At 42.3% G+C, this 23,911-nt stretch overlaps 1 protein-coding gene across 2 annotated transcripts in view; it reads right to left on the bottom strand.

Annotated features, from left to right (window-relative positions):
- MAP1LC3A (microtubule associated protein 1 light chain 3 alpha) overlaps positions 1-20,484 on the bottom strand; it is a 31,066-nt gene extending 10,582 nt beyond the window's left edge. Inside the window, exons 1-2 of one of the 2 annotated variants that reach the window (XM_032217868.1) lie at positions 20,124-20,359; positions 784-839 (exon numbers count right to left, since the gene is read on the bottom strand). In XM_032217868.1, the coding sequence (XP_032073759.1) occupies positions 784-839; positions 20,124-20,163 (96 nt within the window). In that variant the 5' untranslated portion in view covers positions 20,164-20,359. Of the gene's footprint in view, positions 1-783; positions 840-20,123 lie in introns of both variants that reach the window. The other variant, XM_032217867.1, reaches the window with a different exon arrangement.
- Positions 20,485-23,911: the final 3,427 nt, after the last annotated feature.

Genomic DNA, 23,911 nt, shown 5'->3' with positions numbered 1-23,911 from the left:
AGCAAGAAAATATTGGAACAAAATACATACGCGGTTGGAAAATATGATTAAGCAAAATATAGATCTGAAACCAGAAATATTTTTGTTTGGTATAATGCCATAGGGTTATGATAAAGGGACTATATATTTAGTTTTGCATGTATTGACAAGAGCAAGGATTGTGTTTGCACAATATTGGAAAAATAAGAACACTTCATCAGATGAGCATGTAATTCGAAAAATATTAGACTGTGAAGAGATGGATAGATTGATTTGAAAATTAAAAGACAAAAAAGAGGCATACTATTATTTGACATGGAACAGATTTTATGAGTGGTTAGAGATAAGAGGTAGAAATTAGATGAAGAAAGATTAGTGCTATGTATGAATTAAATATAAAGATGGTTTATAATTATAAATATGCTTATATAATTAACAGGATTATGAATAAGCTAATATAAAGCAGAAATTGAACCAAAATTATTCTGTTACATTATTACTATTGTTATTATATGTGTTAATATTTAATTTTGTTTTCTCTTTGTTTTTCTTTTGTAAATGATATACCCTGACAATATACTGTATTCAAAATATTTATGATTTTTTTTTTAAAAGTCTCATTTAAAAAGAAAATAACATTTATATAGCCACTCCCTAAACTTAGCAATATATACAGTCAAATGGTCAGTGTGGAAAAAAACAGGGAATGCTTCATGATCCTGGCATATGACCTACCAGACACTTCTTATGTTTCAGGGATTTATATAAATTGATTTAAAAGCATAGATAATCTTCTTTACTTACTGGAATTTTGTTTGGATGCTGTTCTCGGATCTGCTGTACCTCTTTACAACGATCCGCTGTAAAAAGGAAGCATAATTAATTTTAGGAATTCGAAATAATTTTCTAGCCTACTGTTCATATTCAACAGTTTTATAAACCTCAGAAAAAAATATGGAAGAGGGAGTGGTGATTCTAAGCAGTTTTTTAAATTAAAAAAACATTAATCTTACCAATCCAAATATAGTGGCATGGTGTCAACAGTAATACTTATAAAGAAGAATATTTAGTATGTTTAATTGTTTAAGCCATCTGAATACAAGCCCTCTTGACCTGTTCACCAAGAATGTGAATTTACTAATCCCTACCCATTTGCACCTCACATTAAAAAAATAACTCTCTTTTTATGACCCTTAATTCTGGACAGAGTCAGGGAGATTAGATGGAGCTGAGCTTTTACTGGCCAGGTGCCCTTCCTGACACCTATACCGAGCTCATAGCAAATGTTTTTTCTTTGCGCCCTGGGAGAGATACATCTGCAACTACCTAGGATTGAACCCTCAATCTTCCAAGTGGGAGGGTGAGCATGTTTACCACTAGGCCACTACTCTGGTCTATTTGTACCTTATATATAATGGATCCAATACCTTTTAATCTATCAAGAAAGGTAGAGATAAAATTCTGCAATAATAACTACCTGTTCTTGAAGCATCTGTCATAGTGCAATGTAAAATGAATTATGGCCTGCCTTCTGTCAAGATATTTACTTGAGCAGCAATAATTTTAGTATCAGATTATGTATTTTAAGGATTATATAGCCTGTTTTGTTCCAAAAAGGGAGCTCTTTACGCAGCTTCTATCAACACAAAACACAGGACTGCCCCACCCCCCATGGTTGTTTTTTTTTTAGTTTTTATTTTGCCTTCTTTAAAAGGATGCTATGGGTGCTATACTATTCAGTAAGCCTTGAAAAATGAATCAAGCAAACAATAAAAATCCACTATTTTCAATCTTGTCCTTTCTGGAAGGTTTTGGGGCCACAATGACCAAAGGCAGTCTTGTCCTTAATTTTCCTATCTTTCAGTCTTCTACCTCACAGGTAAGCAGAAAATAAGATAAGATCTACCTCAGTTCTATTTAATTCTTTCCAGCAGATCTGCAACGATTTCCAATTCTTGAACATTTCTAGTTTCATGTTAATTTGCTTATTTCACAACCTTCTTCTGCAAAATAGGAACACTAACCTATTTTGAACAAAGTTGTTCGTTTTCAGCTCTTCAAGCCTACTTGTTTTGTTAAAATTCCTAAATCACATATACATTTCTGCATATTTCATATGTGATCATTTGACTCAGCCCCCTGAACCAGGATGAGGAATGCCACTGTCAATGAACTACATAGTAAAAGTTTCGCTGCAAAACATATTTCTAGTCAAGCTAGTTTTTAGAGGTAATAAATTAGATTCGACTAAGAGGATAGCAACTGACTGGCAAGGTCTAGAAACACAATACTGTAGACTAGACAGAGGCCCTGGAAGCACAGAAAGGCCAATACAAACAAACCAAAAACTATCATCTACAATAAAAGGATTCTGGGAGAGCTGATAAAAAGCAGAGAGCTCAAAGCTATGTTTCCAAGAAATTTCATTATTAACAGCAAGGAAGATAACTTATTAACTTTGCCCAGTGTCAGATACTGTTCCACTTGTTCACATGCAAGAACAATTTCGTTTCCTGGAAGCAAAACACAACACCATCACCCTAACTCATGATCAACAAGTCAGTGTTAAGGACTTATAGGTGGTTTGTTTACTCCCAAAGGATCATGTGAATATTTTTGCAAGAAGCTATCTTTAAAAAGGGGGTGATAGCAATTGCTATTAGCCAGCACAATATTTACAGCCAAAGTACTGAGATTAAAATAAATTTGAAATCTTAAATACATACATTCAAGCACTTAACTGAAGGCTAGCCAAATTATTCAGTTAGTGCAAATATTACATGCTGGATCTTCCTTTTCCCCACAATATGAATGATCCAGATTACTGAAGAACAAAGTCAGAACTGGCTTTGTGAGTTTCTTGTGAACTTTATATTTTGGTACCAGGAAGGATGCTGACTTTAAAAAAGATGTTAACTTGGGGAAGGGTTAATAAGCAGATATGTGCTAATTAGCACCATTTAATATGAATACTACAGCAACATCTAGATTGCCAACTTATTAATGATTGAAACAAATATTCTAAGCAACTGTGTAGGTTTCTCATTTCACATGCAACAGGGAAAGAAATACAGTTTGTTTGATGACAAACAAGCCTGATGTTACCTTGTTTGGTAATGAAACATTTGCAAGAAAGCAACCAAGCTCGGAGAACACCAAGGACTCTACAGTTTGTTTATTTAAAATGTTTATATAGTCACCCATCTTATATCAAACTCTTGAGGGTTCCCAAATCAACAACTAGAAAACAGAACTAGGAATTCTTAGAAGCACACATTTCTAGTATCTGACATAATATGACTTAAAAGTTGATATCCTGCCTGTAAATATTGATTAACTATTTACCACCTTAACATAAAACTGATTGCCTTAGATGCTTCCAAAGAGCCTTTGGAATTCATGAGTCATTGTTTGGAAGCTGCCTAAAAATTAGAGATGTGCCTAATCTGATTCTGGGAGTGTTTTCACCTAGAACAGCCCATTCTACATATTCTAAGAATTGGCTTCTGCCTTTACTCAACCATATTACCCAGAACAGGGAGTGGCTGGTCATGTTCCAGAGTCAAATCACTCAATTTTTAAAATCATTACTGTTCAGTAAGCTCCCCATTGGGAGAGCGAGTGTATTCAGAGAAGCGTTGTGAGAGTGGTGTTGGAGAATACACAAACTGGCATACAGAGACACTGCAGTTTAAATAGGCTTTTACTTTCGTGGAAATAGAGGTATCAGAGTCCTTCAAACAGTCCAAGTCAATGCACGGTTAAGACAGTCAGTCATCAACATCTTATGGTTAAGAGATAATCCAAATAACGTAGTCCATAATCATACAAACAGTCCGGTACACAAAGTTTGCTAACAGTTGCAAAACTTACAAGAGCTCATGCTGATCACTATACGGCACTTCTAACAGCCAGCTTCTAAACACTCAGATCAGATCAGCGTCTAACAGTGATTCTGGCTCCATCTTATGGCCAATTGAGGAAACAGCAACCAATCACATTTACAGCATGATTTAAAGAAACAGGTACAGCATTGTTACATGATTTATATATTGCCAACCCAACTGTTAGATTATATTCCTAACAATTACTAAAAATATTTACCTGTGACCATCATGTGGGTCCTCTAATGTTTATTAAAAAGTATAAGAACAATGGTAGGTAGGTAGATTAGATAGATAGATAGATAGATAGATAGATAGATAGATAAATAGATAGATAGGTAGGTAGGTAGGTAGGTAGGTAGGTAGGTAGGTAGGTAGGTAGACAGACAGACAGACAGACAGACAGACACACATACACACACACACACAGAGATAGAAATATTTATGGGCAATACTTTTACTGTATTAGTGAACTGAAGTTGTAAACAATAATTTCAGGTTTAAGTTTCATAAATTTTTCCTTAGGCAAGCTTTTCTTTTTTAAAAACAAATGGAAACAAAGAAAAAAGATATCGTTGTGGAGGCCTCTCTACAGGTTTATATTGTGAAATAATATGTTAGGGGGCTGTCAAACCTGCAATTTCACTCGACACTACCAAGTGGGATGAGATATCAGTAAGGGCTTCCCAAAGCAATAGTAGTAATAAAGTATTTATAAATCCTTCATTTTGGAAAGATCTAATGATAAAAACTGTTTTCATGCTATCAAGATTCACAGATTCTTTGACCAACAAAAACCAGAAGATATTATTTATTAGTTAATTTATTGATGTATAAACATGTAAGCAATATATATATTACCCTTGGCTTTCACAGGGCATCCTGCAACAAAGCTAACATTTTCACATTTGAGATTGAGATTGTGATTTATTAAATCTGATTATGTAGCCTCAAGGCTGGAGTTTACTGCTGGCTAACAGGAACAGCATATTTCCAATAAGAAAATAAATCCAAATCTGAAAAAAAAAAGCTTACTTTATTCCCAGGCTTACTCAGGTTGCTTTTAAGTAGCTTTAGGTCATTACCACATAGACTTATATACTTGAAAACAATGAGATCTCGCTGATGAAGTTCTTTTTATCATAACATTTGTGCTTTCCAATAAGTTCTCTAGTCAAAGACATTTGGAAAGCTCTGGTTTCATGATCACTTATCATGAGACAAGCAATTTCAGCCTCCAATTTGCTCACATGTTCAAGGGGAGAAGAGAAATTGAAATGTCAACCAACTACTAGCAAAAACAAAGCTGTCTTAGGTTTTCAGCCCACAACTAGCCATCAGGAAAATAGCAGAGAGTAGATAATTTTATCTGATGGTCACAGTTTCTAAAGGAACACAGTGACCTGTAAGTAAGCCAAGATAACACTGGGTTAGGACTAGGACAACTTGGAAACCTATGTTCTCTCTCACAATCTCTGCAAACTGATTGTATAAAATCAAGAGTTCTGAAAGAGAAAGGCAATTGGTATGTACATATCAACATAATGGATTAAGGAAATGCTGTGGAAATATCCAGCTATACCCACAATAGAAATTTTAAAATCTGGAAAGGAGCATGGGGTACAACCATTGTTCTGTCCCTAATTTCTACATGTTCAATAGTGCATATGCACATATCAAGTAAGCACTTTATATAACCAAGTCACATATTTGTTAGGGCAAATGCTTAGCCATGTGTACCAACAGCCTATAAATGAGAGTCTGACAATCAGATGAAAGCAGCCATGTTGGATTCTGCCAGTTGCCACAAAAGAAGCTGAATGGGCATTTCTTCCCAATAAATAAAATCCAATAAAATCCAATCAGAATGTCTGATGCCTCCCAAGTATTTTATAAATGAATTGTACTATTATGCCCAAAAGCATATTACTCAGTGACTTTATTTACTGCACAAACTCAACTTGAATTCACAAACAAGATTACTGTGATCATATAACAAGCTAAGGCAATATCTACAGTTGGCCCCACAACTTGTTGGATGATTGATTTTAGTTCAGTGTTTTGTCCTAAGCTAGCTATAAAAGTAACAGGACTCACGGAGACCTTAAGCTTTGAAAATACTTCCCATATTTTTCCTGTAATAATATTTACTCCCAGATACTGCAATGCATATTACTGGTCCTGTTGTATCCAGACTTCTGTAAATCATTGTGACTGATCACAACTTGGTATTTGAAAGCCAAAAAAAGAAAAAAAAGGGAATACTGAGAAGGCATTGGAGGCTCTATTTCATTATTGTCTTTTGAAATGATCCATTCTAATCCTCCCTTTTAAGGTCTCAGAAATACTTTAAAATTTAGCTGAAGAGTAAGGAATGGTGGCTCTGCCACATGCACACAAATGAGGATTTTTGGTTCATAGTTTAAATTTAACGTATATAATTTGAACTTGGTAAGGTGGCCCTGGCAAGGCATATACTAGTCTCTTCTTATATGAAGAAGATGGTAAGAAAAACTGCTCAGTAAGAGTAAAGGACAATCAGCATTTTGTGCAGGCCTGTAGCCAACCACATTCTTCCAGGGACTTCACAATAGTGCTTCCTCTCCTTCATCCCAAGTGTCCTTGATTTAGCTTCAGTGGGTGATTAAAGAAATGATGAAGACCATTATGTGTCTTAAGCTGTGTCTTAAACTCCATTTATATTCTTTACACATTACATAATTTATATATGAACTGTGATCAGGTATATATGCATGTCCCCATATAGAATGAAATTCGGCAGAATAAGAATCAGCAAGAAAAAACTATTACAACATGGACATTTTTTCAAGCCACTTTTGGCCTGAAATTATGATTTTAATCATTATCTTATACCTTTCATGACCATTGTTTATATATTACATAGCTTACTTCTTTAGCATTGACTGTATAGTACCAGGTAGTCATACAACAAAGCAGCTTTCTACGCCTGACTCAAGAAGTTACAAACAGGCAGAGGAAAAAAACCAGAGTGAAATACACGTGAGATACACAACATCAGATCCCAAGATTATTTTTCTGAATCATATATTCTCTTAACCATTCTCTTGGGACATAAAACTGCCTGCCAATAGACATTTGTTTACCTTTGGTCTCATATATTGAGACCTGTCATATAATGAAAACTGAAGAGCCAGTTTGGTCTAATGGTTAAGACACCAGGCTAGAAACTGGGAGACTGTGAGTTCTAGTCTTATCTTAGGTGTGAAAGCCAGCTGGGTGACTTTGGGCTAGCCCAATCCTCCTCTTGGGAAAAAATAGGAGGAGGGAGTATTAGGTATGTTCACCATGTTGAGTTATTTATAAAAATAATAAAGGTGAGATAAATAATATACCGTATCTTTTGCATTATAAGACACTCCGGACCATAAGATACACCTAGCTTTTGGGGAGAAAAACAAGAAAAAAAATCTGCCTTTGCCTCCCAGCAATTTGCCTCCTTACAGCAAACAGCAAAAGGGCGTTGGTACTTACCTGATACGCCTCTTCTCATAGTGGGGGAGGAGTATCCAGGATGGGTTGACCTTGTCCTCTCGTTGATTGGACTGAGTCAGATAAGCTCTTTGGGACACACCCCTGGTGCACCAGGTACTGCCCGAAGAACTCTATCCGACTCGTGCCATCCACTTCAGACTTTTATTATAGTTTCAAACTTTTATTGAGTCATACCTTCAACATAACAGTGTAACAACCAACATAATGCATGCTACATCCCCATGTCAGGGAGGGGCTGGCCTCAGAGCCCTCCTTATGTCTAAGGTGTGCCACTTTCTCTCCAACGGGTGAGAAGGGTCTGGACAGAAGTTGGGCAATATCAGCTCCTGTGAGCAGTAGAAGCAGGAACACACCTTGGGTATGAAGGAGGGGTCCAACCGTAGCACCACTCTGTCCTGGTGAAACATGCAGAGGTCCTCCCTAGTGGACAGTGCTTGCAGTTCAGATATCTGTCTGGTGGATGTGATGGCCACCAAAAACACCACCTTAAGAGTTAAAAACTTTAGTGACACTGTTCGTAATGGTTCAAACAGAGCACCCGTCAGAGTGTTCAACACCTTGTGCAAGTCGCAGGAAGGGTACCTATGTACCGTGGGCAGTTTGAGGTTGGATGCCCCTTTGAGGAATTGCCTGACCATGGGGTGGTGAGTCAGTGTCTGGGCCCTGCCGCACAGAAGAACCGATGAGATGGCCGAGACTTGTCTCCTAATTGTATTGGGAGCTAACCCTCTGTCCAGGCCCATCTGGAGAAAGTCCAGAACTAGTGGAACAGTGGCCCGCACTGGATCGTGCCTCCGGGAGCTGCACCATGTAGAGAAGGCACACCAGGTCGCGCCGTAAATGCGTTCCATGGAGGGTCTGCGGGTGGCCTGGATAGTCTGTATTACCCTGGGGGAGAAGTGGTCTGCCCTCAGGATGCTCCGCTCAAGTGCCAAGTGGTCAGCTGGAGCCACTGGGGATCCGAGTGCTCCAGTAACCCCTAGCTAAGGGAGATCCTCTCTTGGGGGATCCTCCAAAGCTTGTCCACTGAGAGCGATTGGAGATCGGCCAACCACAGCCTCCTGGGCCAGTGAGGGGAAATCAGCACCACCTCTGCCCCCTCCCAAAGGATTTTTTGAATGACCTTGGGAATCAGGGGCAAGGGTAGATAGACATAGAGGAGTCCCCGAGGCTATGGGCATCGGAGAGCATCCACCCCCTCCACCCCCCATGTCTAGTACCTGGAGTAGAACCTTGGAAGTTGGGTGTTGAGAGGGGTGGCGAATAGATCAACCTCCGGGTGACCGAAGTGCTCTGTCACCTCCTCTAAGATAGCAGTATGCAGCTGGGAGAAGGACTTTGGTCTGGGAACAGCTTATGCGCCTTCGCTGGAAAGGCAAAATAAACCATTGGAGGTCTCTGGTGTGGAGGCGAGCCCAAGGGATAATGCCAATGGCGGAGACCATAGTGCCCAGCAGTTTGGTCAGAGTGGCTAAGGACACCCTATGTCCCCTGGCTACCTGAGCAGCTAGCTGTCTTAGAGAGAGCTATCTTTCTGATGACAGAGGAAACTTGCCTGCCTCTGTATCTATCAGAGCCCCTAGATGGATTAGACTAGTGGACGTGGGTCCCACTGTGGGAGATGCCCATTGGTGCTTGACCAGGTCAAGAAAAGCCCTGGGGGCTGGCACTGTGTCGGTCTCAAGGGCCTGCTCATCGAAGATGGTTTCTGCTGAGAAGCCCTGGCGTTGAGGCGGTGCTTCTGCTGCTCTGTTTCCAAGCTTGGCGGCTGCCTTGGCTTTGAAGAGAAGTGACTTGTACAATGAGGCCTGGAATAACCCAGAAAAGACCGGCTTAGGAGGGGGCATACCTTCGTCTTCAGATAGCTTATCCTCTCTAATTTTGCTTTCCTCGCATTCCAGGTCACTGTCCTCTTGGGATGAGGCTGGGGAGCTGGGAGGGTCCTCGCAATGTGCTACTTGGCTCTCTGGAACCCTAGGAGGGGATGCCACCTGTGGCTGCAATTTGTAGCTGCTGGAATGCCGCTGCCATGCACTGCTGGAAGGCCCGCATCATCAGGTCCTGAAAGTTGGGAACTCCTATGGGGGGTTGCTGGCTGGTGCCCATGTCCACCTGTGCAGGGGGGAATCCAGAGGTGGTAGTCCCGTGGGCAGGGCTTACCCCAGTGAAGCAGTGGGGGGGGATTGCCACCCCTGAGCAGGGCCCCAAAGACCTGAAGTGTCAATAGGGATCCTTGCTTGCAAGGCAGGTTCCTCCTCTGTGGCCCCGCTGGTTGAAGGAATTCCAGGAGCCTTCCCCTCTGTTCCTGGCTCTGGGATAGTCTTATGGCTGTCTGCTTCTTGCAGATCCACTCCAGTTTCTGGTGCCTTTGCTTCTCATATTTAGAAGAAGGTTTGGAAGGCTTGGGACCACCCTCTGCCTCTAACTCTGCCCTGGGGGAAAGGTGCTTCTTCTTGGCTCTAGCCTTTGCTCCCCCCCCCACTTTTGGGCAACCTCTGGGGTGGCCACTAACATGGTTGGGTGATCTTCTGCCCCTCCGGTGGGGCTGCTGGCTGTAGCTGCAGCTACCTGGGTCCTGCTGGCTTCGTCAGAGCTGCTGGGCGCCACCATCTTGGGTCACGTGCTTCCTCTTGGCTTCAAAATGGTGCCACATGCCAGAAACAAAGGGCTTTTCCAAGCAGCTTGTGGTCAGAGGAGCTGCCATGCACCCTTGCCGATGGTTTTCTTCGCCTCTTGCCTCCTTCCGGTGCCACTGTAGCCTGGCTCTGCTCGTGGTCTCCTCCGATGAATTGGGCCATGTGGAAGTGGTGCGGGTGCTCCGTGGTGCTTGGAAAAGCCGTGGTTCGCCGCTCCACCCTTGTGGGGAGCGGCGGAGCACTCCGGTGCCAATAGAGCCTCTGTGACAAGACTTGCCTTGATAAGGCTTGTGCCTTTGGCTTCTGGCTTGCCCGGCAGAAGTCCTCACTAAGTGACCCTGGTCTCACTCAGTGGCCTGGTCAGCGTGCCACCCGAGGACTTGCGGCAGTCCTTTCTCAGCACCAGGGAGTTGTCCAGCTCAAAGGAGGCTGCTTACGGCAGGGAGGCAATTCTGTTTGGCTTTTTTCAGCGTCCTTTTGAATTTTTTCCAAGTTTAATGGAGATCCAGGATGGCAAACTGTCCAGTTGAGGGACTGAGTCAATAAGTGGGCAGTACCTGGTAGACCAGGGGCGTGTTCCAAAGAGCTTATCTGACTCAGTCCAATCAACGAGAGGACAAGGTCAACCCATCCTGGATACTCCTCCCCTCACTATGGAGAACAGCCAGGTCAGCTTCAGCACAGTCTTCAACACAAGCAGCTAATTGGTGGTTGGATTGGCCTCCCAGAATACGCACAGATTTCCAACCAGTTTTGGGGAGAGGGGGGAAGTGTGTCTTATAGACCAAAAAATACAGTAGCCAGCTTTCAGGCCTGTGTGAAGCCTCAAGAAAGGCTCTGTTCAAAGTAGTTCTTCAGAATGCCACACCATCAGCTGCTGAATGCCACCTTAAGGTAATGTGCCACCCTGCAGATATTCTACGAGTTTATGTATGTGTGCCAAAACATAGAGAACAAGAGCTTTCTTTCACTTTTCCAAAGTGAAGAAGGACAAAGCAGTGTCTTTGTCTTGGTTTTTAAAAAAAGCCTTGGTTTTTTTTTAAAAAAAAATATTACTATAGTAATAATAAAACTTCTTAGGAATTTGGAGTTGAAAACAGAAGCCCCATTATTTGACTTTAGAACACTTATTTTCTTTTGGCCCAAACTACCTTATGCACTGTTGTTTTAACTTATGCTTCTGAGAGGAAGGTTGAGATATTCCAGAAATATAAGAATGTAATAAAACAGATGTAGTGTCATGTTTAAGGTAGTGGATTAAGAGTTGAGAAACCCACATTCTGGTCAATGCACAGTTATAAAAACACATTGGGTGACTTGAGGCTCTCTGTCCAACCCACTGCACTGAGTTGTTGAATATGCTGTCTTAAGCTCTCAAATGAGAGATGGGACATCTACTAAGTCACTGTGGCTTAATTCACACATAATGAAAAATCTTAAATGACAATAGGTACCATGTTTCCCCAAAAATACGACCTGTCCTGAAACTAACACCTTACCACATTTTTCGCGTGGGCAAAAATATAAGCCCACCCCCAAAAATAAGCCCCCTGGACAACCCTCCCTCCAGCCAGGCAGAGCATCGCTCACTGACCTAGCGGTATCCCGAAGGCGCCAAGCCACGGGAGCCGGGGGGAAAGGCGCCCACATTGCTTGGCACCTTCGAGATACCACTAGATTGGGGAGTGGCATTCTTCCTGGCCGGAGGGGGGAGTTGCCAGGTGGCTGTTCCCTTGTGAGCGGGCTCCCGAAGAGCCGGGCACAGCCTCAAGGGCGAAGCAGCCATGAGGTGACCATGCTCATGAGCAGCCACCCGGGAAACCCTCTCTCCAGTCGGGCAGAACGCCATTCACTGACCTAGGGGTATCCCTAAAGCACCAAGCCACGCGGCACTCTGCCCGCCCCCCAGCTCCCGCGGCTTGGCACATGAGGGATACCCCCTAGGTCAGTGCATGGAGCTCTGCCTTGCTGGAGAGGGGGGTTGCGCGAGCGCCTGTTCTGCCCCCAGCAAGCATGCCTCGCCAGCCTCACCATACCCTGGCCCAGATCTCCCTGCAGGACCAGGGTGCCGGCGCATTCCGAGCATAAATTCTTCTCCGGCTTCCAAATTTCAAAATTTGGCTGCTGAGTCTTCCAGCAACAGTCGCTCTAGGAGTGTGATCTATTGTTGTGGGCTGGCTGCTGGCAGACTCTCTGTTTGGAAGACTCTCTGTCCGGCAGCCAGCCCACAACCATAGATCGCACTCCTAGAGCAGCCGCTGCTGGAAGATTCTTATTTTCGGGGAAACACGGTAAGATACACATCTCATATTAAACCTAATCAAGCAAACATAATGGCCTAGCAAATTATCTGAAGCAACTCGCTTTGTGCATTAAATTTCAGGCTAAGATTTTCTTGAGGTTGGGGATGCGGATATGAGGAAAAGAGCAAACACTTAGAAGGATTGAGAAATATTTAATAATTGAAAACAAAACCATTAGTTAAAAAAAAAGCTGTGGGATAATCCCTCCATTTGATTATGAAAATGTATGTGTTTTTTGCTGTTTTTTGCTTCATTTTTATTTCTGGGCCGCTGTTGAGTTTCCATCAAGGAAGTGCTTCCATTTGAAGCATTTCACAGACTTGCACAATACAACAACAGAGGTTGCCATGTGACAATACTAAAAGGAAAGATGTTGCCCTGGGGACTTTCTTTCGAGATCAAATGTCAGCAATATTGCTGAAGTACAAGAACAATGAAAATCTAACCAATCCCCACCCTCAAACCGAGCCAGACTACATTTAAAATCTTTGCATTAATTTTATGTATTTATTTGTTGGTATCAAATTTGGAGACCACCCATCTCGCTCACAGAGTGGCTTACAAAAAAAGATCACAAAAAAGATGAAACAATCCGATTATTTCCTAGTTCAGTGATGGATAACCTTTTCCGGACCAAGTGCCCAAAGCGTGTGTGGCCCCGCGCATGCACCCCCCTCGCATGCACCCTGCACATGCGCAGCAGAGACCCAAAGACCAGTGGACCGGCGGGAGCTACGCAGGCATGCATGGTGGAGCTGAACTAGGGCAACAACCAGTGGTGATTCATACTGGTTTGGATCAGTTTGGCTGAACCAGTAGTGCTTTGGCGGCCTGGGTCACGGGAACCGGCAGCAACCCAGGCCTGCCACATCCCCAAAACGGTTTTTGCTTCTGCGCAATTTTTATTGCTCTGGCAATGGCTCATATGCCCTCAGAGACACCGCAGCATGCAACCTCTGACACGCGTGTCACAGGTTCGCCATTCATCATCCTAGTTTACCTTAAAAGTTTAAAAACTAACTTCATGATGAAAGCAATGATACAAAATACTAAAAGGAACTTTTTAAAAAAAACAATTCTTTCTAGAAACCCCTTGTCAACAAATTTTAAATGCAGTGCACCTAAGGGCAGGTAAGAGTGTTTTTCAAGTGCTTTGTCAACATTCATTTATGTCACTGCCAGGTTTACACTGTTCAGGCTAGTCTAATGCTACAAATTTTGCAGCCTGAAAAATGCTGAAGCCCAGAGGACATTTGATCGAAAGGCATTTTCTTTCATGGAGTTTACTTGGCTTCTTAAAGATCCTCCCTCTTTTCTCCCCTTGCCCATAATTGTGGCTCTATAGAGCTATCTGGCTGACCCTCTTTCCCTCTGCCTTTCTTCCCAGAAAACAGAGAAAGCCAGTCAGCTGAGGAAGCAAAAAAAAAAAAAAAAAAGATATATGGAAAATAAGCTGAAAGGCACTCAACAGTTGCAGCTGCCTGGGCTCACATCCCCCACCCACCCCTGCTGCTTTTGAGCTATTTTCATCCTGTTTGCTTTTGAGCTGGGACAGTTAGGGAGAGTAACTGGAGGCAGACCAAGCACCATCTGCCTGCTCCACCCCTGTGGCATCCAAGCCGTTGCTGCTAGCAAAGGGCGGCAGGGAGGAAGGGAGCGTCTCGGCCTGTTATTTTTCTGAAGGAGATCCACTGCTCCATAGAGAAGTGAAGCTGAAAGGGGGAGATGGAGTAACAGGGCATGGCACGTGTTTTCTCTGGGTTTGTTATTCTCTCTTGCTACAGAGTTTTTGTCAATGTTGGGGTGAGTCAGAGTGTAACAACAACAAACTGCTTGAGGTGCACTCAGAGTTGTGGCATGTGGAAGGGTCAGGGTTATAATGACAATCCACAAGACGAGAGGAAAACAGATTTCCTCGAGTGGATCTTCTCTCTATATATAGCAAAACTCTCCTTCCCAACCTAGGCAATCCATATCTAAGAATATAATTAATATTTCCCGGCCTGCAAGGGACACTGCTGGGAATTCTGCAGGTTGGAGGCTGCACATCTGGGTTCAAGAGGAAGTCAAAATCGCAGACGCTTGCAGTTTTAAAACTTCTGAAAACCAACACATTTAATGCTGTGTGACCTTACGCAATAATAGATATGCTGTCCTTTAAAAAGCCACCAGACTATTTGGCTGAAACGCGACTAAAGATAAATGTTTTCTATAAAAGCCGCTTTCAGCTTCTGAATGTAAGGCAAGACATGAATATATGAATAAAAAAGGACACAGCATTTAGCAGACAACAACATTAACAGGGTTAATAGGCTAAAGGCCAAACCAATTAGCATAGAGGTTATACAGTACACATTCTTGATAAAACTTTATCAAGAATGAGATTACACACAGTAATTGCTTATGAGGAGTAAAGCAACATAGGGGGGATTGATCAAATCTTCAACTGGCCAAAGTAAATGCACATACAAACTATACTTGCTAGTGTCCTACTTAATGCTGCCGTCTATGAATTTTCAGTTGTGGCTTGCCTTTAAGCAATGCAGAACTTAAATTCCAAGAGTGGCAGCTCTGTACAAAATTGAAGCCTTAAGTACATTTCAACACCACCTCTTCCCCCAATCATCTGGTCACAAATTGGCAGTATCTCTTTCGCTCCTGACCTCAGATAACAACAACAACAACAACAACAACAACAACAACAAAAAAGACAAGTGGCATCATTTCCCTAAACAGTTACCAGTTGCATTTCATGATGTCATCAGTAAGCAGTTCAATTCCATTCATCCCTCCTTATTCCAAATCCTCCATCTACAAAAGGCAAATGATACCAGTATCTTCCACATAATATATTTGAGGCTGAAAATGCTTAAAGTGTTATCTGCCTATTTGCAATGATAAAATTTACCAAGGGCAACTTGGAAGATAAGCTTCTGAATATAAAGAAAGAAAGAAAGTGGATGTCTTGAGTAGTTTGCAGGGTAGAAAACAGGATAAGGAATGAAATAAATGAAGCTCCTTTTCCACTTATTATTTATAATCCTCTCAAGGACACTTTGAGTAGTAGAGATTCAGGATCCCAAAATGTATTCATGCCATGAATAATTAAAAGGACCTTTAATGCCAAAACAATGCAATTACAATCATGTAAATTCAGTGGCATACAATTATAATTCACCCATTAGAGCTCTTTGGTACCCTCTAGACACTGCATTGTGACTTCCACTCCCAGGACATGAAGAAATTAATTACAATGGCTTGTCTCAAAACAGTATAGCTGAAGTAGAATTCATTGTAAAAGTTTAAATAATTTTACATTGAATTAAACTAACCAAATTATTTATCCTATTAAAGTGCTCATACAATGTCCAATAACTGGATTGTGAGTAGTCACTATCTAAAGGTAATTTTTACACATTTCATTTTCCTTTGACCTTTTGTTTTATTATTCCTTCATTTTTTTCCAACAATAAATGTATATATGGAATACTCTTCCTTCAAGATATTTCATGTATTTGATAAACTGGACAATGTGGCAGAAAAATTAATAGGATTATAAATGTGTTAAGATGTTACAATGGAATTTATTATTGTAAATATAATCGTACGAAGAATGCAAGGAGCCACAGTTCAAAACATTTAGAAAGTACAACATTCTCTGTTATAGAATATAAAACCTCCTTGTTTAAAAGCGTACCTCTGCTATCATACAATATCTCTAAATTTGGTATTTCAAATAAATATATACTTTGTTTTAAAACTTATATAATGGTTTAATTGTTTTCCAAGTCTCAGGTTTTCCACTGCAATTATAAAGCTTACTTAAATGAATAATAAGCTGATTTTTAGCGAAATATATTTTCAAAAAGAGGGTTTGATGTAGTGGAAATGGAAAAAAAAAGACAATAGATCTGTGCCTATCAACCAGTTGTGAAAATTCTTATTGAGCTGGGTTGGAAATGTGACAAAGGGGCGTTAGAACAAGAACAAGAAACTTTAGAGCAATAGAGGATACAGATAGCTGCTTTGTCCTACACAAACAAATGACAACCTGGAATTCAGAATACAAGAAAATGTTTATTACTCACTGGCATTTTTTTATTAAATGCAGATCTGATTAGTAACTGTTCTTGCAAACTCTTACAAATCTCCCAAAGATGAAAACATACAATCAGTAATCTCTTGCAGTATTCCACTTCATCTCAATAAGGCCCTTAAGGGATAACTTTTAAAAAAGCCTCCCTACTACATAAATCCTATGCTAGGGGGGGACACAATCAAGTGTGCATATAACTTGTTTCCTTTTGGTCAGCTTTCATACCACCTGATGGCCAAAATAGAATGTTTGGGTGTGTGTGGGAAATCAGGGAATTTGAAATAAGTGCCAATATCATTTAACCTGGAGAGAGGAGGAGGATTCACTGAAGGAAAGATTTAATATGTGTTACATAGGTATCCAGAAAATTACAAGGCCTGCTCTTGAACTGTTCACCTTAATTACTCAAACTGATTTCCTGTATCCAGATCTATATTATAATGTTCTTAAGAACTACTAACAGTCTTTCTTTACAAATCAGAAATTATAGACCGCTATGGCCAAGAAAACGAAAACCAATTTGGTGTAGTGGTTAAAACACCAGCAAATTCCAGTCTTGCCTTAAGCAAAAAGCCAGCTGTGTGATTTCCTATTTTTTCTTAACTCAAGGACAGACATGTCCAACCTGCTGCTCATTGGCCAAATATAGCCTTGGACAACTAGTAACGTGGTCCCATAAGATAATTTAAAAAATGCTTAAAATAAAGGAAGTTTGTTATTTATATAATTAACTATATCATATATTTTATTTGTGGCTCAAGACAATTCCTCTTCACTCAGTGCAGCCCATGCCAGCCAAAAGGTTGGACAGACAACCATGCTAGTCTAGGATGTAGGCAATGACAAACCATTTCAGAAATCTGGCCAAGAAAAGTGTAGGGACTTGCCAGAGAGTGGCCAAGAAGAGATTGTCAGCATTACATTTAAAGTACGTACACCCCAAAGGTCAATAGCAGCACACAAAAAATAAATAATGCATATCTAAGTTAAATTGCTACAGGTAGTCCTTGACTTACAACAGTTTGTTTATAGTGACTGAAGTTACAATAGAACTGAAAATAGTGTCAATTTTTCACTTACAACTGTTGCAGCATTTCCATGGCCACATGATCAAAATGCAGGTGCTTGGTTCCTATTTATGATGGTTGCAGTGCAGTGGTGAGATTCAAATTTTTTTACTACTGGTTCTGTGGGTGTGGCTTAGTGGGCATGGCATGGCTTGGTGGGCATGGCAGGGGAAGGATACTTGTACTTGACGCCTCTTCACCCATCGTGGGTATAGGCGACTTCCATGGAAATTTGACGCCACTGTTGATACGGCGATCCATGGAAGCTGTAGGGAAGGATACTGTAAAATCTCCATTCCCACCCCACTCCAGGGGAAGGTTACTGGAAAATCCCCATTTCCTCCCAATCAACTGAGACTTGGGAGGCAGAGAATAGATGGGGGTGGGACCAGTCAGTGGTGGTATTTATCGGTTCTCCAAACTACTCAAAATTTCCACTCATGTGGATCATCTGACCACCTTTTGCGACCTTCTGACAAGCAAACTCAATGGGGAAACCAGGTTCACTTAACAACTGCAGCGATTCACTTAGCAACTTTGGCAAGAAAGTTCATAAAGTGGGGCAAAACTCACTTAACAAATGTATCAGTTTACAACAGAAATTGTGGGCTCAATTGTGGTCATAAATCAAGGACTACCTGTAGTTCAAAATGACCAATGATAGGAGGTATTGTAAATAAGTGCCGTAAAATGTGTTTTCAATGCCTGAAATTTTTTTTAAGGCAGTTGGGTTGAAGACTCCTTGATAGCATTGAGGATTCTAACTTTGTATAGAAGGCAAACTCTCCCATATAAAGTGCACCCACATTTCATACCATAATTTCCACTAACTTCTTATTCTAAGAATACACTGCTTGTATCCTTACAATTTATATGGATATTGATTGTTTCCTGATTGCTTATTTGTACCCTATGACTATCATTAAGTGCTGTACCTTATGATTCGTGACGAATCACACTTGGCCAATAAAGAATTCTATTCTATTCTATTCTATTCTATTCTAGGGGGTGGGGAAGAAACAAGAATTGACCCCTCCCTTTGGTTTCTGCATTATTTTTATTTTACAGTGTAAAAGGAACAACAACAGTGAAGATTGCTTCTTAAGTTCTTATTATATAAAGCCCTACTTGACTCACAGGATGTGGAAACACTGTACTAAGAACATAAACATAACTAGACTGTCAATAAAGCAGGAAAGGCCACGCCTACCGTCTTGGACTCAATAAAGTTTTCCACCAGAAGGGGAGCATAGTCTCTCTTCAGCGTACGTTTCTTCCTGAAAACCTACCCCGCTTCTCCCCCCCACCCCCTGGGGACCCCCAGTTTGGCTTCTTCCAAGCCGGGCCTATTTCCCAGCTGTGCTCTCCAAAGCCTATCGACGAAACGCAGGGACCTTCCCCGAATCCCATTGGCAGGCATTACATCACCAGCAGGGCACGACATCTCGTCGTCGGCTGCCAATTACCTCCGCCGCCTTCTTTCCTGCTTCCTTTGGCTGCCCAGTAGGAAACTTGGGAGCTGAGCTAAACAAAGACTCAACGGGTTGCTTGGCCGCTTGTGAGTCTCCCGAGTTAATCGATCTTCGGGATTTGGGCAACTAGCGACTAAAGCAGTGTTTTGGGTACCCACCCCTCGCCCTCTCCAAGGGCCTGAACCTGCAGCCAGTGTCGGTTTGCACGATCCAGCCCGGAGTAGCAGCCCTGGCACGTTTTAGTCTGCTGTTCCAGAGACTTGAATCGAGGAAATCGGGGTTAGATTAACCGTGAATAAGCCATGAAAACGCAAGATAAGTTTCAAGATGCTGCCGTATTGTGCCCCGCACAATGCTAGGCAGGCCTCCGAGGGGGCTCAGTTTCCCATCCCCGGTGGAGCAAGTGCCTTTCTTGGGTGCGCCCAAGAGCGTAAGCGGCATTGTGCGTTCTTGTCGCCAAGACAAAGCGCCGAAGCGAGGAGATAATTATTACCAAAAAAACAAACAACCCAGGCCCGAATCTGTTTCGATCTGCCAGAACAAGAGAGCGTTTCTTGGCTGGCAGCTAAGTCTGAAGATAGAATCCAATGGCGGCAGATTCTTTCTTTTCCACTCCCCCAGTCGTCTTCTCCAAGGAGGGGTCCTCGGATTGTGTCGAACCACAAGGCCCCTCATCATCCCCACCGGACCCGTCCCGCTGGTCGAAGGTTTCCCATCGAGGTGATGGGCCGAATGTCCTTTTTTGGGAGGGCACCTTGTAGGCGAACGCACACGCATCCCCTTCGTTTCAAACCCCGCAGCGACCCTCTCCAATCCGGCTCGCCAAACCCTCCAGGGTGGGAGTGTGGGAATTGGGGAGGGGGTGGAGCATCTCCGGGGAAAATAGAGACGCAAACAAGAATCCTCTGTGCCCCAATTTTGAGGCGGCGAAGGCGACACCGCTGGGCACCTGTCCCCAAACTATCTTCACACACCCCTCCAGGACTCGGTCCTCCGGTGCTCGTTCCAGGGGGTGGTGGCTGGGATGAGGTGAGGGGAGATGATCCTGGACGCCAGCCAGTCCCCCAATTTGGCTTCTTTCCCAACCGCCGTTCTTTCTCCAGGGCGTTCGGACTCTCCCCCCCCCCCAAAAAAAATCGAGTCAGGACTTACAAAAGCTCCGCCGCTGCTTGAAAGGCCGGTCCGAAGGCATCGCGGCCGGGAACCGGACAATACCGAGACCACTGCGCCTCGGCACGGGCGAGAAGGTCGTCGATAAGACTCAGAAAACGCTGTCGCCGCCTTGGGGAAGGCAGGGGAGATCTCCGGAGCCCCCGAAAACAAGTGCCGCGGCGCGCGCCTCCTCTTCCTCGGTCTGCTCTCGATCGGATAACTGAGCAACACCGATCCCCGAAGGTGGCAGCGCAGCGGTGACTTCATCCCACAACCTCCTTAAAGGGGAGGCGCGCGATCCCGCCCCTTCTGCAGTGCGGCCTCGTTGCCAGGGGCGCACCGGCCTCAACCCCGGACTGCCCTCGGCGATCTTGCTGGCACTCTCGGCCAGCAGACTCGCTCCCCCACCCCCCACCCCGCCCGGAGAAAGAATTAAGCCCGGTCCAGGAAAATGTTATAAAATATGCATGGAGAGCAGATGTCCTCAGATAATAAGTAAAACACACACACAGGCACACACTATTAAAAAGCATTGCCAGGTGTTCATCTAGAAATAATCCCACAAAGGACATTTGTTTATTCGTTTATTTAATAGCAATTTATTATAATTAATACTTCTCTTTTAGCCGGTCCTGAACAGCTTTCAGTTGGCTGTTACTTGGCTGCAGCACAACTGGAAAAACTGGTCAATGACAGCAGAAGTGTCATCTTAAAAATTAACATATTTGTACTACTGTATACACTTTGGTGGATCACATGTGCTTGATATATAAGGCTGGCTTTGTTATGATTCACTGAAAATGCTGATTTGCTGAATTAAATCTTTTAATTTAAGATGACCTTCCAAGTCAGGCTTGGAGGAATCCCAAATGATTTCACGTTTTGTTTGTACATTGATAAACACCTTGAGGCTTAGCCATGTTGTTCCCCTGCCCCAGTGCCAGGGAAGTGACATTGAACATGGGGAGAATGTTCTCATCATAAAATGTCTGTGTAGGTTCTCAGTCTGAACCGAAGAAACTTCTTGGGTGAGAATCAAAACATTGTGAAGGAAAAAAACCCACCAAAAGTACAGCTGCCTTTTGGAGAAGCAACTTTAGGGTCTCAACACAGAATGACGTTACTTGTATTTGTGGTTAGAAAGCAAAGTGAAACTCTGGTTCAGGCTTCTGGATGAGAAGGATTTGAAGAGAAGCGTCTCACATGTACTTGATGTATTTATAGCTTCTAGCTACTGAGAATGCTACTCCCCACTTTATTCTGAGAACAACCTGAGGTAAGTTAGGCTAAGTAACTATGCCAAGAACACTTAATGGCTTAGAAATTAAACATTAATCTTTGCTGAGATCCTATAAACAACATCTACCGCTGCATGAGCTTGGAATGTGTAGTAGGTCTTTCAACTGCCTTAAAAAAATTAGTTTTCTGCTGTACTCTTTTCTGCCTTTTTCAGTGGTCAAAACAACAGCTTATTGGTGCTTATTGGTGTTGGTCAGTTTAGTTGAATTTCCAACCCTTTAATAAAACTGCAAGTTGCAATCATGTGATTAGTGACCAACTTACCTATCCCAATTGCGATCACTAACTAAGGACTATTGTAGTAACTTGAAATGTGACAATTATGACTTTGTCTTATAGATTAGATGGACATTTTACAACGACTCAGTCAAACCAGCGCCCTTTACCATTTTGGCTCTAGTTTTTCAACAGCTGAATTACATATTCCAGGAAAAGAATGAGCTTTGCTGAAAAAGACAGTTGTTGACTTAGCAAAGTTTCCAGCTGCAGAAGTTATCAAAGGCTGTTTTTCCTAGGAAGCTTCAGCAGATCAGAAGCTAAGCAAGCTGGAACTGGTGGTGTGTATTTGAATGGGAATTTTCTAGGAAACATTCAGACTGTAGACTACACTGGAAATTTCAAAAAAATATTTTAAATGGTCTCAGTGACAAATCATTGAATAGCTTTTGTCAAGAAAACTATGTCTATGAAGTCACAAGGAGTTAAGTTTGAAGAAGATTTGGCTTTCCCTGTTTCTCCTGTACTGCTAGTAACTGTTGGCAAAATTATAGGATTGGGTTTACTAGAGTAGTTTGTCTGAAATTAGAAAACTGCAGGCCTCTTTTTTGGGGAGGGAGCCACCTAGTGATTGCACAGCAACATCACTGATTGCAGGATAAATCTGAAAAGCTTTTTAGGGCTAAGAGCCGTAGCACTTTGTAGATTGCCAAGGTTGCACTTTAAACGTAATTTCACCTCCATTTCTATTTAGTTCAAATATTATTGATATGGCTGGTCTTGAATTATGGATTTCATAAAACTGCTTTCTGTCACGTTAAACATTCCAACTTTTGGAGAATGTAGGTAACTTTAGAATTTTAGTTTGCATTAAACTATCAGCTCATGGGTTAATCCAATGCAAGTGAAAATGAGACTCTCAAGTCTATTCTTAAACTGCCCTTGAATATTGGTTTGAATGGGATTGTAGTTGTTAGACAGGGTGAACAGAGGAGGCAGACTCAGGCTCAGTAACAACAGCTCTTTATTCAGTGACTGCTATCTACAATCCAGCGAAGGTCCTGTCTAGCAGCAGCCCTTTTATAGGGTTCCAGCATGGCCTTCAACCAATCAGATTTAAATGAGTTCTCATTGGTAGCAGCGGATCTTGGTGGAAACTACATGCATTCAAGGTACTTAACATATTCAAAGTACTTAACAGTAGTCATAGCATTCGTGCCTAATTGAGAGAGTCATATAAATATAGTTGAAGCTATTTTATATTAAAAATGCATCTACTGCACTGGTGGGATTAGATTTTTTTACTACCAGTTCTGTGGGCGTGGCTTGGTGGGCGTAGCATGGCATGGCTTGGTGGGCGTGGCAGGGGAAGGATATTGTAAAATCTCTATTCCCTCCCAACTCTAGGGGAAGGTTACTGCAAAATGCCCATTTCCTCCTGATCAGCTGGCACTCGGGAGGCAGAGAATAGATGATGGATGGAGCCAGTCAGGTGTGGTATTTACTAGTTCTCCAAACTATTCAAAATTTCTGCTACCAGTTCTCCAGAACTGGTCAGAACCTGCTGAATACCACCACTGATCTACTGTGGAAAAAGCTTCCTTTGAACTTTGTATCAATTAGCTCGCTATGATCATGTGCTCAGTCAAAAGATGTGCAAATTTTAGTAGCGGACATATTCCCCTATTACCTTCCTCTGAAGGTCATGCCACATATGTGATCTGGAGCATTCTGGCTGCCCCCTAGCACAGACTGGGAACATAGAAAATAAACCAAGAAGATGACTGTTCAGGTACGTCAAATGTAGCTGATATTTATTTTCAGCTGGTCTATTCATCTTTGGAGGTTTAAAACATCTACTGTAGTAAACCAAATTTCCTAAATATCTAATTTAGAGCAGGGGTGTCACACTCAAGGCCCATGGGCCAGATCCGGCCTTCGAGGTGCTTAGATCTGGTCCGCTGGCCAGCCATGAAAACAGCAAACTGGACCATGCCTCTGATGTCCATTGCAACCAAAAATGGAGCTCAGGACCCCATTGTCGCTGGTGGAGTGCTCAGGCTGCCACAGGTGCCCCAACACAAGTGATGTCGAGCTGCCCATGCCCCGCGAGGTCAAACACAACCCTGATATGGCCCTCAATGAACTCGAGTTTGACACCCTTGATTTAGAGGGATTTTGGCCTTCCCCTAATCTAGATACTAACAAATTGGAATTACCTTTCCTACTGGAATACACTATTATAAGTTTCATGGCACTTATATTTGTGTATG

Source organism: Thamnophis elegans, chromosome 5 (genome assembly GCF_009769535.1).
Source record: "Thamnophis elegans isolate rThaEle1 chromosome 5, rThaEle1.pri, whole genome shotgun sequence".
Classification (NCBI taxonomy): Eukaryota; Metazoa; Chordata; class Lepidosauria; order Squamata; family Colubridae; genus Thamnophis; species Thamnophis elegans.
Note: the sequence above shows the minus strand (reverse complement) of the source record. Positions and strands in the feature narration are given on the sequence as shown.